The sequence below is a fragment of the Oncorhynchus clarkii genome, chromosome 24 (genome assembly GCF_045791955.1).
Source record: "Oncorhynchus clarkii lewisi isolate Uvic-CL-2024 chromosome 24, UVic_Ocla_1.0, whole genome shotgun sequence".
In the NCBI taxonomy this organism is placed as follows: Eukaryota; Metazoa; Chordata; class Actinopteri; order Salmoniformes; family Salmonidae; genus Oncorhynchus; species Oncorhynchus clarkii.
In genome coordinates this window covers 9365511-9380260 of record NC_092170.1, presented here as the reverse complement: position 1 = coordinate 9380260, position 14750 = coordinate 9365511, and the positions used below count along the sequence as shown (strand labels likewise).

Here is a 14750-nt window from a genome sequence, read left to right as displayed (position 1 = left end):
TATTAAAAAGTATTAGTATTAAGTATTAAGAATTACTCCAGATGCCATCATAGAACAGGAAATACAATAACATGTATAAACCAGCACACTGCAGTTTATGACAACCCAGTACCTTGGCTGATCTCTGAATATACTGTATACTGCCAGTGGCATACCACCCTGCATCCCACTGCTGACTTGCCTCTGAAACTAAGCAGGTTTGGTCCCTGGATGAGAGACCAGATGCTGCTTGAAGTGGTATTGGATGGCCAATATAAGGCACTCTTTTGTAAAAAAAAAAAACATATCCCACAGCAGTTGCCCATCAGCAGCAGCAACATTGCCCATCATAGGGTGCTGTCTTTCAGATGTGATGTTAAACGGGTGTCCTTTTGACCCTCTATGGTCACTAAAGATCCCATGGCACTTATTGTAGGGGTGTTAACCCTGTTGTCCTGGCTAAATTCCCAATCTGACCATCATGGCCACCTAATCAACCCCAGCTTCCAACTGGCTCATTCCTGTAACTATTCCCTAGGTTGTTGCTATAAATGAGAATGCGTTTTCAGTCAACTTACCTGTTAACAAAATGAACACAAGCTGTATCCCTGCAGTCAGATGATACCAATGATAAGTATTAATCCTAGATTACACACAGGTGCCACCATTTAGGTACACCTGCATTGTAAAATATTTTGGAATCTATAGAAATGCATTTATTAATGTCTACATTCGTGTTTGACAAGTATATTATATTACAGACTCCTTAATACATATTTTTAAATTATATTATGTGAACTGAACATTTACAGTACCAGTCAAAAGTTACCTACTCATTCAAGGGGTTCTCTTTATTTCTACTATTTTCCACATTGTAGAATAATAGTGAAGACAAAACTATGAAATAACACATATGGAATCATGTCGTAACCAAAACAGTGTTAAAGAAATAATAATTACATTTTATATTTGAGATTCTTCAAAAGTAGCCACCCTTTGCTTTGATGACATCACACTCTTGGCATTCACTCAACCAGCTTCATGAGGTAGTCCCCTGGATTGCATTTCAATTAACAGGTGTGCCTTGTTAAAAGTGAATTTGTGGAATTTCTTTCCATAATGCGTTTTAGCCAATCAGTTGTGTTGTGACAAGGTAGGGGCGGAATACAGAAAATAGCCCTATTTGGTAAAAGATCAAGTCCATATTATGGCAAGAACAACTCAAATAAGCAAAGATGAACGACATCCATCATTACTTTAAGACATGAAGGTCAGTCAATCCGGAAAATTTCAAGAACTTTGGACGTTTCTCCAAGTGCAATCGCAAAACCATCAAGTGCTATGATGAAACTGGCTCTCATGAGGACCGCCACAGGAAAGGAAGACCCAGAGTTACCTCTGCTGAAGAGTTACCTCTGTTCATTAGTTACCAGCCTCAGAAATTGCAGCCCAAATAAATGCTTCACAAGTAACAGACACATCAAAATCAACTGTTCAGAGGACTGTGTGTGAATCAGGCCTTCATGTTCAAATTGCTGCGAAGAAACCACTACTAAAGGACACCAATAAGAAGAAACTTGCTTGGGCCAAGAAACACAAGAAATTGACATTCGGTAGAAATCTGTCCTTTTGAATTTTTTGATTCCAACCGCCGTGTCTTTTGTGAGACGCAGTGTAGGTGAACGGATGATGATCTCCGCATGTGTGATTCCCACCGTGAAGCATGGAGGAGGTGGTGTGATGGTGTAGTGGGGCTTTGCTGGTGACAATGTCAGTGATTTATTTAGAATTCAAGGCACACTTAACCAGCATGGCTACCACAGCATTCTGCAGTGATACACCATCACATCTGGTTTGGGCTAAGTGGGACTATCAATTGTTTTTCAACAGGACAATGACCCAACACACCTCCAGGCTGTGTAAGGGCTATTTGACCAAGGAGGAGAGTGATGGAATGCTGCATCAGATGACCTGGCCTCCACGATCACCAGGCCTCAACCCAATTGAGATGGTTTTGACCGCAGAGTGAGGGAAAGCAACCAACTCAGTGCTCAGCATATGTGGGAACTCCTTCAAGACTGTTGGAAAAGCATTCCAGGTGAAGCGTATTGAGAGAATGCCAAGTGTGTGCAAAGCTGTCAAGGCAAAGGGTGGCTACTTTGAAGAATCTCAAATATATAATACATTTATTTGTTTAACACTTTTTTGGTTACGACATGATTCAATATGTTATTTCATAGTTTTGATGTCTTCTATTATTATACAAGGTAGAAAATAGTAAAAATAAAGAAAAACCCTTCAATGAGGTGTCCAAACTTGACTGGTGCTGTATATAAATATATAAACATTCTATTGAGCAGTAATGTTACTATCCTCACTACAACAAAGGAATTCTTAAATACATGTAATTTAGTCCTTGAAACATTTGAAATACTGTAGGATTCCCATTCATTCCTATGGAGGAGTACCAATATGGCAGCCGGTGGCTTCAAACCACTCATTGGCCATTTACACAGCAATCCAGGGTTTATACACATCATTGGGTGATAACTTTCCTACGTAGTTCAGTATTTACTAGCCAGCTCACCAAATGACTGAGAAGTACAAGCACAAGCACGGGAACCAGACAGGCTGTTTTGAGCAGCATTCACATCCACTTTCATCTTTAAAAACAAATCTGATTTTGCTGGAACGAATAACATTACAAACAGTACGAGGGGCTCAGCGCTGCAAACGTGTGGAGAATCTTTAGAGGTAGAGGATAAATAACATATCCATCCCAAATGCATTTGGAGGGCGCTAAACCAAACATCTGCACCAAGGATGAGGCTCTTCATTTGGAACACTCCTCCACGTTTACGTCGGGGAGGGCAAATATTGAACTTAATAAACCTGTTGAAAATGTTTTAGTGTACCATTTCACAAATATTTCTACATTCGAGTTAAAACTACTGCGTTTTAGGGGCAGGCTTTACATTTCATTCACAAGGTAGATTCTTTGAAAGCTTTCCAATATGACAGCACCCTGTGTATATCAGACACTATCATCTGGGAGGCTGGCAACCTAAATCTCAGACGATTTTAATTAAACCGATGAACCAGGGAAGTAAAATTGTCAGTGTTAAATATTCTCCAGTGCAGACTTCACTACCTTAGGGAAACATTACTTACATGTAGATGCTGGATATTTTTGAGTTGGTGCTTTTTCCAATTGCTATTTCCTGAACGCCTCAGAACACATTGGGCCTAACATTGCACTTCCTGTCCTGTCCACATGGGGGACGTCAAGACAGATCCTCAATATAAGGCAGAGCAATTGAAACCTGGGCTGAGTTCAGCAGGGCACAACGTTGAGCAGTGTTCACAGAGAAATATGTTACGTAGAACAAACACACCTCTCTGACATGTAGAATAAGCGACCATGTCGTCTCTGTACAGGACATTTCTATCAACAATGCTCAACAACGTTTACAACTGAACACAGAATACTACAGGAGATCTCTTTAAAATTTCAATCATGAATCACAGGAGTCATGTTGTATGTAATTAAAAAAGAATTTAATAGGTAACAGCTACAGGATAAAAAAAACTGTCTCGTTTAAAATAAGAATAAAGGATGTGATTTACACTTCTCTTCACACAGACAGGCTACCATAGAATCAGTGCAAAAACATTCCCCAGGTAAAAACAACTTTAAAAAAGATTAAAACAAGAGTAAAGTGCATGTTGTTTGAGAAACAGCCCACTAATTATAGTTGTAGAAATTACAGCTGTTTTAGAAACCATAAGGGGGGGGCACAGACACACATACCTCCACAGACTCAGCATTCACCTGAACATACACAGACCACAAGTCCACACTAACAGATTACATAGGGTCCAACACAGCTAGTCAGTGCACACATAAGACAGACAAGGGCCCAAGGGGGACAGTCTGGAACATAGTGCACATGTAGGGCCTAGGCAACCCCACACACACACACACTCACTCATAGACATAGGCCTAGGGCCGAGTGTAGTGAGGTTACATGGTATTGTAGAGCACAGTGGCAGTCCGTTTCTTGTCGGTAGCCTTGCGGACACGCCGCAGCAGGTGACTCTTCCCATTCTTCGGGGACTGGGTGCGGGTGAGCTGGGGGGAAAGGTCTGTCTCTACCTCCTCCCCTTGAAGAACAAGAAATGGAGGTGAGGAGGGAGATGGGGGATCACTCCATGCAATCTGGGAGCCCCTATCAGTCCTGTCTGGGTCCAGTGGGTACACCCCCTTTAGGGGGGCCCTGGGGGTGGTGGGGGGGCTCCAGAACAACACCCGTTGCTTTTTGGAGACATCTTCTAAGCTGGGGTGATGGTGAGAGCGGGGGTGAGGGGTGGGCACCAATGGGGGTCCATGAGGGCTGGCAGTGGTGGGCCGTAGGTCCCAGTCACTCAGGTCGTTGGCTGACAGCTCCAGGCAGTCCAGCTTGGCCAGCGAGGCTGAGCGCTTCATCAAGGAGGGGGGCGTGAGGCCCGCCTGGCGGATCCGCACCTCGATCTCCATGGCCCTATGCCACAAGGGCATCTCCCTGTGATGCAGGCCCTGGAGCGGATGCTGCCCCTGACCAGGTCTCTCGCCAGCCCCCAGTCCCAGCCCCCCCGCCTCATACAGGAAGGCCTGCAGCTCCCTCAGGGTCTCCTGGATCTTCTCCAGCTCCTCACTGCTGCGTGCCAGGGCCAGCCTTCCGTGGTGGGGTGGGGGAGGAGAGGGGCGATCCGTGTCTGAGTCCAGGGCCGTCACCCCCTCCAGCCACAGCAGTGCAGGGGAGGCCCGGAGCTGGGCCCTAGATGGCTCCAGAGACGGGCACACGATGATTGGGATTGGCTTAGGGGTGTTGCGGGCGTCTGGGTAGTGAGAGAAGGAAAGCTCTGGGGCAACGTCCATGTCTAAGACGACAAACCCTCCCTCCTCTGTTCCTCTGGTAAACTCTGCGTCTCCTTTGGGCTCTGCAGACACAGTGAAAGCCTCGTTCAGTATTCGTCCTTGTTCAGGAGCAGGGGGGAAGTCAGTGGTAGGAGCGAGGAGGGGTGGGCAGTCCGTGCTTGTCGTTTGGAGAGGGGAGCCCGTGGGGTGGAACTCTGCACTGGGGGAGTGGAGAGGGGAGCGTTGGGTAGACGTGTTGCTGAGAGTTAAGTCCAGCTCCTGCCTCAGCCTCTGCTCCAGTTGTTTGGTTGCCCTGCGCACCGAGCCAGCCGGCCAATCCGAGGGAGGCGTGGAGGGGGATTGTGGGTAGGAGGAGGGCGAGGTCAGTGGTGCCACCTCGTCCTGGTCATCTGGGCACAGCTGCTGGGGGCTGCGGGGAGCCGGCTGAGCGGAGGAGAGGGGCGTCGCTGCCGGGGGGTGGGATATGGACTCTATCTCTGTGACGATATGGCGGACTGACACGCCATTGTCGTGATGGGGAGGCGGCGAGGCTTTGGCGTGACTGGATCGGTCGCTACAGTCCTCCGTATGGGGGGAACTCTGAGATGGAGACGGAACAGAGAGAATGGTTTGAATGTCTGCTTTAAATGATACCTAAGCACAGTTACCTTTGTATTAATGCTGGAGCATCACTAAAAGCATCTAAAATACATTTTACAGAAAGAAAAGAACACCATCACAAAGTCTGTAGACAACAGCTGTCTCAGACTGCTAGGACCAGCTCCTCCTGTCAAGATAATCTTATTCGTTGTGATCTCAAAGGCAAAACTGATGCAAATCAGCCCTCCTAGTCTGAGACGCTTGATACATAGGGCCCGATGTTACATATTAGCAATGTATTAGCAATGGAAACTGATCATAATGTGACGGTACTTTCAATAGGTGGCAGTATTGTACAAACCATCCCCAAAGACATCCTTGTGTTTCCCCCTCCCTATCCAATGGATTTGATCATAATCCATTCGATTGACTGCCTCCATTGAGTACTGTAATCTTGTTAATCACTCAGTAACTCTCAGCAGGGCTGTGGAGCCCTGAAGACCATAGACAGGAGGCTGGCGTTCATCATTCGAAGTAATTTCAATGTAAAAAAAAAAGACAATAAAAACATGGCCACCTCACCTTTCCCTGTTCCTCTTCCTCTGTGACTGGCAGTGCTCCAGCAGGGTTCTCGGGGGACAGCGGCTGCAGCTCCTGGCTGGGGCACCGCGGCTGAGGCGTCCGCTGAGCCATCTGCTCCGAAAGAATCCGAGTCCTTCCGTCTTGGGACAGGCCCAGGAATTTCTCCCGGGCGCTGAAGAAGTCAATGCTGTCTGTGCTGAGGTTGGAGGACGCGGTAACACATGTGGTGTCAACAGGGTTAGCGAGGACAGTGTCTTTGTCACCGCCGCCACTGGGGTTGTTGTTGTCATCATTGGCGTAGGGTCCTAAAGACAGAGGCGTTGTTGCGGTGAGTGGGCTCACGGCCATGGGGATCCCTGGGGATGCCATAATGACACTTTCCCCCCTCTCGCTCAGCGGGTCTGACAGGGAGCATCCCAGGGTGTCCGAGTCGTCGCTGGACTCCAGGGTGGCCTGAGATACGACTTCTGAGCTGCTGAGGTCAGGCAGATCCAGGGTCAGCGCTACACTCTGGTCTTTCTGTTTAGGCACAGGACTGGACAGCTGTGTGCTCAAACCTAGATGGAGGGATTTGGCCAGTGGCTGGGGGAAGAGAGAAGGAGGGAGGATATGCAGTGAGGGGGGAGGATGGGGTACGGCGGTGATTGGTACTGTCACGGCCACCACCGCCAGAGCAGAGTTGTCCATTCTTTCCTCGGGCCCCACCGTAGCCGCCCGCGGAGCAGGCAGCGGCGGGAGGAAGGGGTCCTGGCGGGGTCCCCGCCCTCGAGAAGACCGGTTCTCCCGGGGGCCACACAGACCGTTGGACGCTGACGGGCCAGGGGAGTGGGAGTGTGAGCGAGTGAGTCGGACGGGCTCCGACTGCGTGTCTGAGATGTGGGAGCCCTCGGCCTTGTTGTCGGGGTCATTTGCGGCGCCAAGCGCCTGGAGCAGGAAGCGTTGCAGGGATGGGGTGGGGCCGTTGTTGTTGTGGGGGTCCGAGTGGCCCAAGGTGTGGCTGTGAGGGCGCGTCTTACACAGCAGAGACTCGTGGCGCTCTGAGAGGTCGCTGTCCGAGTGGGAGCGCCACAACTTGTTGTGCCTCTGCTTACTGCAGAGAAAGGAGGAGGAAAAGAACAAACTGTCAATTCTCTTCATTCCATCATTTACACTGGAAAAGAGGTCACTGCAGAGCCAGTCGTCTGTGTGGCCCAGGATGTGAGAGCTGTGTGTGTGTGTGTGTGTCTACCTGGCCAGCAGGATACCCTGGTACTCCTCCAGCTGCTTCATGAAGGAGGGGTTGGGCTTGGTGACGCCGCGGCGCTCCTTGACGTAGTCGAAGGCCCTCCCCAGGTCCCAGCCGTACTCCTTCATGGCGTAAGCGATCACCGTGGAGGCCGAGCGACTCACACCCATCTTACAGTGGACCAGGCACTTAGCCCCTGCTTTCCTAATAGGGGAACACAGAGCACGGGTTAGAGGAGAGGGAGTGAAGAGGACAAGCTGATGACATACAGTGCATTCAGTAAGTATTCAGACCCCTTCCCCACATTTTTGTTATGTTACAGGCTTGTTCTAAAATGGATTCAATTATTTTTTCTCCTCATCAATCTTCACACAATACCACATAATAAAAAAGAAAAAACAGGTGTAGAAAAAGAATCTCTTATATAAAATATCACATTTACATAAGTATTCAGACACTTTACTCAGTGCTTTGTTGAAGCACCTTTGGCAGCGATTACATCCTTGAGTCTTCTTGGGTATGATGCTACAAGCTTGACACACCTGTATTTGGGGAGTTTCTCCCATTCTTCTCTGCAGATCCTCTCAAGCTCTGTCAGGTTGGATGGGGAGCGTTGCTGTTCAGCTATTTTCACGACTCTCCAGAGATCTTTGATTGAGTTCAAGTCTGGACTCTGGCTGGACCACTCAAGGACATTCAGGGACTTGTCCCGAAGTTACTACTGCGTTATCTTGGCTGTGTGCTTAGGGTCGTTGTCCTGTTGGAAGGTGAACCCAGTCTGAGGTCCTGAGCAGGTTTGTTCCGTTCATCTTTCCCTCAATCCTGACTAGTCTCCCAATTCTGGTTTTTGCTCTGAGACAGGTGTGTAGAGACAGGTGTGTACCTTTCCAAATCATGTCCAATCAATTGAATTTACCACAGGTGGACTCCAATGAAGTTGTAGAAACATCTCAAAGATAATCAATGGCGACAGGATGCACCTGAGCTCAATTTCGATTCTCACAGTAAAGGCGCTGAATACTTAAGGTATTTCAAGTTTTTTTTTATTCTAAAAACCTGTTTTCGCTTTGTCATTATGGGGTAGTGTGTGTAGATTGATGAGGATTTTATTTATTTAATCAATTTTAGAATAAGGCTGTAACGTTTCAAAATGTTGAAAAGGGGAAGGGGTCTGAATACTTTCCGAATGCACTGTACAGTATTGTATCTTGACATAGTGTCTCATGGTTATGGTATAGAGCCTTCAAACTCAACTCTGGACCTAGAAGCCAGTTCTACTGCTTGTTTTCATTGTTCCCCTCTAATCATGGACTGATTTAGACCTGGGACACCAGGTGGGTGCAATTAATTCTCAGGTAGATCAGAAGACCAGCTGTCTCCAGACTTTGCAGGGTTAGAGTTGAATACCCCTGGTAAAGACCATTCACATTGCTAAAAAGAACAATGCTAAAATCAAATATGCAAAAAATGAAATTTTAATATAAACATTCTCAAAATTAAAGCGAATCCTCTTAAAACCTAATCAATAATACTACATTTTCTTTGACAGATGGTTTTCTAGAGACTCAAGGACACCTAATAGAGTGCATCATATCAGAGCTCTTACTTGGCCTTGGTGATGAACTTATAGGTGTCGTTCCAGTACTCCAGCAGGTTGGTGGCCTCCTCGTCGTACACGCGGATGTTGTGGTACTCAAACATGCCCGGGAAGAAGTTGTCGATCTCCCGCGTCACGTTGAGGATGTACCTCACACTGAAGGAGTGAAACGGAGAACGTTACTAGTTGGAACCAACAGTCTGACATGATGATAGACAAGTCAGAATGGTCTCTTACCCGCTGGTCTGCAGCTCCTCCAAGTTTGAAGCGTTCCACTCAGAGCCCTGGATACAAAAACAGAATTAAGTCTAAACTCGACAGATAATCTTAGAGATATCAGCAGACAAACAGGCAGAAAAAGGGACAAAAAGATGACTTAAAAGTAGTGCACTATACAGGCAATAGGGTGCCACGCAGTCCTTGACCGTGTACTTACCAGGTAAACATGGTCAAAGATCTCTGTGGGGCTGTCCATCTGACCCAGGATGACGATCATCTCGTTGTCAATAAACTCCTTGAACTCCCGAAGGTTGCACACCATCTGCATCTCCAGCTCTGTGCGAATCTGAAGAGGAACCAGTAGAGAACCCGTTAGAACCCGTACATAACCTGTTCGAACCAGAACCGGTAGTGTGTGTGCGTCGACGCCTGTAACCCACCTCTTTGGAGGTGACATTCTCCAGGTCTTTCTGCATCATGATCTCGCGGAGGCGAGTCTTGATCAACCTCTCCGTGCGCTCCCTCTCTGTGGGCCTGTGGACACACAAAACACACCCTCAGTACACACACACACACACACACACCTCTCAGTCCACCTCGGAGGGTTACGGGGACTCAATTTACCTCTCACCCAAAACAGCTTGACACACCACACTCAATATGACTTCGAGGAACTCACTAAAGCCACTTAGTGCCCCAGGTTCTCCACAGCATACAAAACCACAGAGCTCAGTCCACATTTGTTCTTGTTATAATGAGTCCCTGCCCTCCCTTCTCTAACTGCATTTGAGGACACATTTAGCCACTTGCGCAACACTAAGGGAAACATGCCCTGATTAGGTCCCATGAGACCCCGCTTCTGATCTCCCCCCTGCCTCAGTCCCCACCCCCCCCAAATCACTCCCTCTCTCCCCTCCCTCTATCCTCATCTGTTCCCCCTCGCGATCTCTCGCTCCCGCTCCTACCAAATCACCTCTCGTCACAATTCACACCGTAATGTAGGTCAGTGGCTATGCTCCCACAACAGTCAACATTGTGCAGCAGCAGCAACAGGTGTGTTGTTGTCCCAGTCTGATGACCCGTCAAACTTATTATTATTATTATTATGATGACACGTCCTTATTGGAACATCGGAAAGAGCTTGTTTATAGAAACAAAGACTTGATTGACCTCTTGAGGAAAGGGTTTGGGGACTTGGGACACTTGAAACTTGTTGCACATTCCAGGACGAGACAGAGCTACCACCGGGGTTGGGTTACTGGCTATGCCAAGAGACCCTGACCACTTTGAAACACACACGTGCCAATGAACTCAAGGGTAGGGATCAATTTCATTTTAACTCAGTCAATTCAAGAAGTAAACTCGGAATTGGAATCCATTGGAATTTTAGTTGACCACCTGAATTGAAATTGACCCCAACACACTACAGTCGTAAGCGATACACTGTATGCAACTTCACACATTCACGCTATACATGCATATTTGCAGGGACAAATCTGGGTAAAATAAGAGCATGGCCTCAATACTGAATAGAAGGAATGTGCAATGAGCGAGGGCAAATAATATGATGTCTGATTGTCATCGACAGGTATCTTAGCTTCGGCAGTGACCCCAACAGGATTTAATAACACAACACTAGCATAGTCTGCCTTTAAGTGTGTGTGCACAGTACTCAAGCCTAACCAGGGTGGGTGTGCGCGTGTGTGTGTGTGTGTGTGTGCGCACGTCTTTCCACTGTGCCTGCATGGCGCGCCTTAACGCTAGCTGGGACGTTTGATGTCACTGCGGAGGCTTAGGGAGAGGCTTTACTCTCCTCATCTCTCCAGGAAAATACCTTTAAACCGCTTTGGGTTTGACCTCTTTCCCCTGCCTCGGTGGCACTCAGTCCATTCCTCTCCTTAAAACGAGGAGGCTTTACTCTCCTCATCTCTCCAGGAAAATACCTTTAAACCGCTTTGGGTTTGACCTCTTTCCCCTGCCTCGGTGGCACTCAGTCCATTCCTCTCCTTAAAACGAGGAGGCTTTACTCTCCTCATCTCTCCAGGAAAATACCTTTAAACCGCTTTGGGTTTGACCTCTTTCCCCTGCCTCGGTGGCACTCAGTCCATTCCTCTCCTTAAAACGAGGAGGCTTTACTCTCCTCATCTCTCCAGGAAAATACCTTTAAACCGCTTTGGGTTTGACCTCTTTCCCCTGCCTCGGTAGCACTCAGTCCATTCCTCTCCTTAAAACGAGGAGGCTTTACTCTCATCTCTCCAGGAAAATACCTTTAAACCGCTTTGGGTTTGACCTCTTTCCCCTGCCTCGGTGGCACTCAGTCCATTCCTCTCCTTAAAACGAGGAGGCTTTACTCTCCTCATCTCTCCAGGAAAATACCTTTAAACCGCTTTGGGTTTGACCTCTTTCCCCTGCCTCGGTGGCACTCCTGGCACTCCTGCCTCGGAGTCCATTCCTCTCCTTAAAACGTCTCCCAGCATGTCAAGTGGTATTATCTCTACTCTATTACTCATCCGTCACCCCTCCATCCTCCCCTTCGTTCCGACTGCCCACCTGCCTCCGTCCATCCGTCCGCTCGTCTACCCATCTGTCTAGCTACTTTTTCAAATGCAGAAATAAAGCGGTCACGGAGAGAGGGCTATTTTAGCCGCTGCTGGCACGCAAGCCGAGTTCCGGCGTTACAGAAAGGCCCCCCTAAACGAGCAGGCACACGTGACCGCGACTGGGTGGGGAATTTCCCCGGTTAATACAACCTAAAACCCAGAGCTGCATCCTCCTGCAACAGCAGATTGTTGATACCTCGGTCATAACCAGGTAATGCTGAGAGCTCTGACCTCTGGTCTCTAAGGCAAAGGTCAAAAACTGAAAAATTGGGCGTGCAAAATTATTCAGCCCCTTTACTTTCAGTGTAGCAAACTCTCTCCAGAAGTTCAGTGAGGATCTCTGAATGAGCCAGTGTTGACCTAAATGACTAATGATGATAAATACAATCCACCTGTGTGTAATCAAGTCTCCGTATAAATGCACCTGCACTGTGATAGTCTCAGAGGTCCGTTAAAAGCGCAGAGAGCATCATGAAGAACAAAGAACACACCAGGCAGGTCCGAGATACTGCTGTGAAGAAGTTTAAAGCCGTATTTGGATACAAAAATATTTCCCAAGCTTTAAACATCCCAAGGAGCACTGTGCAAGCGATAATATTGAAATGGAAGGAGTATCAGACCACTGCAAATCTACCAAGACCTGGCCGTCCCTCTAAACTTTCAGCTCATACAAGGAGAAGACTGATCAGAGATGCAGCCAAGAGGCCCATGATCACTCTGGATGAACTGCAGAGATCTACAGCTGAGGTGGGAGACTCTGTCCATAGGACAACAATCAGTCGTATATTGCACAAATCTGGCCTTTATGGAAGAGTGGCAAGAAGAAAGCCATTTCTTAAAGATATCCATAAAAAGTGTTGTTTAAAGTTTGCCACAAGCCACCTGGGAGACACACCAAACATGTGGAAGAAGGTGCTCTGGTCAGATGAAACCAAAATTGAACTTTTTGGCAACAATGCAAAACGTTACGTTTGGCGTAAAAGCAACACAGCTCATCACCCTGGACACACCATCCCCACTGTCAAACATGGTGGTGGCAGCATCATGGTTTGGGCCTGCTTTTCTTCAGCAGGGACAGGGAAGATGGTTAAAATTGATGGGAAGATGGATGGAGCCAAATACAGGACCATTCTGGAAGAAAACCTGATGGAGTCTGCAAAAGACCTGAGACTGGGACGGAGATTTGTCTTCCAACAAGACAATGATCCAAAACATAAAGCAAAATCTACAATGGAATGGTTCAAAAATAAACATATCCAGGTGTTAGAATGGCCAAGTCAAAGTCCAGACCTGAATCCAATCGAGAATCTGTGGAAAGAACTGAAAATGCTCTCCATCCAACCTCACTGAGCTCGAGCTGTTTTGCAAGGAGGAATGGGAAAAAATGTCAGTCTCTCGATGTGCAAAACTGATAGAGACATACCCCAAGCGACTTACAGCTGTAATCGCAGCAAAAGGTGGCGCTACAAAGTATTAACTTAAGGGGGCTGAATAATTTTGCACGCCCAATTTTTCAGTTTTTGATTTGTTAAAAAAGTTTGAAATATCCAATAAATGTCGTTCCACTTCATGATTGTGTCCCACTTGTTGTTGATTCTTCACAAAAAAATACAGTTTTATATCTTTATGTTTGAAGCCTGAAATGTGGCAAAAGGTCGCAAAGTTCAAGGGGGCCGAATACTTTCGCAAGGCACTGTATGTGTGTGTGTGTGTGTGTGTGTGCACGCGACTGAGTGGTACACTCACACGTCGGTGAAGAGGACGGGCGAGTCGGCGCGGTGGGACTGGACGTCCTGCATGGCGTTCCACTCGTTGATGCAGACCTGGTCAGAGGAGACCTGGCTCTGATAGTAGCTGACCCAGGTCAGGAACAGGCTGCCGGGGTAGTAGTTGTGACAGCGGGCCACCTCACACGCCTTGTGGAGCGACTGCAGGGCGGACCTGGGGGGGAACAGGGGGAGGTGGAGCGATAAGAAGAGGGGGAAAAAGCATGATAATAGGATAAACATAAAACAGGGGGGGGGGTCCAAAGTCTGAGGAAAAGAGACGGCGATGAAAGGAGGAGCGCTCACCACATGGCCTGGACAGAGACCGGTTTGAAGACATGGACCCTGTTGACCGTGGACACACTGAAGCCCCTACAGAGACACAGACAGGTTATGTGACAGTCCCACTGCGCAGAAGAACTACAGTAAACGCAGGGAGGAGGAAACGGGTGTCGTATTGCTCTTCTCACCCGTCTCCGTCCAAGTGGATCAGTGTGTCGCTCCACAGGGGTAGAACCAGCCCCATTGTGCATGAGCTGCAGGAGGAGACAGCTGTTAAAAGAGGTTACACACACACACACACACACCTCCAAAAGATGTGGGTCTCTAACACACACTGCATGCAGTGGTACTAACTACGAACCTGTCTGAGGAGCCAAAGTCCATGCCCAGCACCACACTCTCCTCCGTGTCCTGTCTCCCATTGGTGGACACCACCACCATGTAGCGCGTGCACTGAGGCTGAGCGTACGCGCTCTCCAAGCGCACAGCCTTATGGGAAGACGGGAGAGGGAGAGAAAAGGAGGGATGAGGTCAAACTCTCTGCATTTTGGAAGTATTCGTCAGAATAGTCCCAGAGTAATTTGTCTGGGATGTAAATGAAACGTCATGAGCTTGACGTATGAGAGCGCGGCGCCGAGCGCGAGAGATGACGTACCAGGCGGATGTTGTCTTCTGGCCGCAGCACGGTGAACATGGTCTGCAGGTGCAGCTGGAGGTCACCTGAGGGAGGAGAGAATCAGTCCACGAGCAGTGTCGTACACCCTGCATGCCATCTGCGCCTACACATTACTCCTCTGGGTGAAGTCAGTCCACATTATACAGGCATACAAAACCCAGTGTCTGATTAAAACGACGCAAGAAACTAAAAAACAACAACAAAAAACACACACAGCTCGGAGAAACATTTACCTTCGAAAGCAGCCGAAGAAACACGAAGTGTCCTTCACAATTACTACTACAAGGGCCAAAAGGACATTCGTCATTGAAACTAAGAGAAAAAAAA

General features: G+C 47.9%; 1 protein-coding gene across 4 annotated transcripts in view; it reads right to left on the bottom strand.

Moving 5' to 3' along the window:
* Positions 1–3515: 3515 nt before the first annotated feature.
* LOC139382732 (protein phosphatase Slingshot homolog 2-like) overlaps positions 3516–14750 on the bottom strand; it is a 43706-nt gene continuing 32471 nt past the window's right edge. For all 4 annotated transcript variants that reach the window (XM_071126842.1, XM_071126844.1, XM_071126841.1 and 1 more), the window contains 12 exons: positions 14403–14467; positions 14109–14236; positions 13936–14001; positions 13772–13837; positions 13446–13640; positions 9540–9633; positions 9317–9445; positions 9118–9164; positions 8890–9036; positions 7287–7487; positions 6059–7148; positions 3516–5476 (listed from right to left, as the gene is read on the bottom strand). In XM_071126842.1, the coding sequence (XP_070982943.1) occupies positions 4004–5476; positions 6059–7148; positions 7287–7487; positions 8890–9036; positions 9118–9164; positions 9317–9445; positions 9540–9633; positions 13446–13640; positions 13772–13837; positions 13936–14001; positions 14109–14236; positions 14403–14467 (3701 nt within the window). In that variant the 3' untranslated portion in view covers positions 3516–4003. The remainder of the gene's footprint in view (positions 5477–6058; positions 7149–7286; positions 7488–8889; positions 9037–9117; positions 9165–9316; positions 9446–9539; positions 9634–13445; positions 13641–13771; positions 13838–13935; positions 14002–14108; positions 14237–14402; positions 14468–14750) is intronic.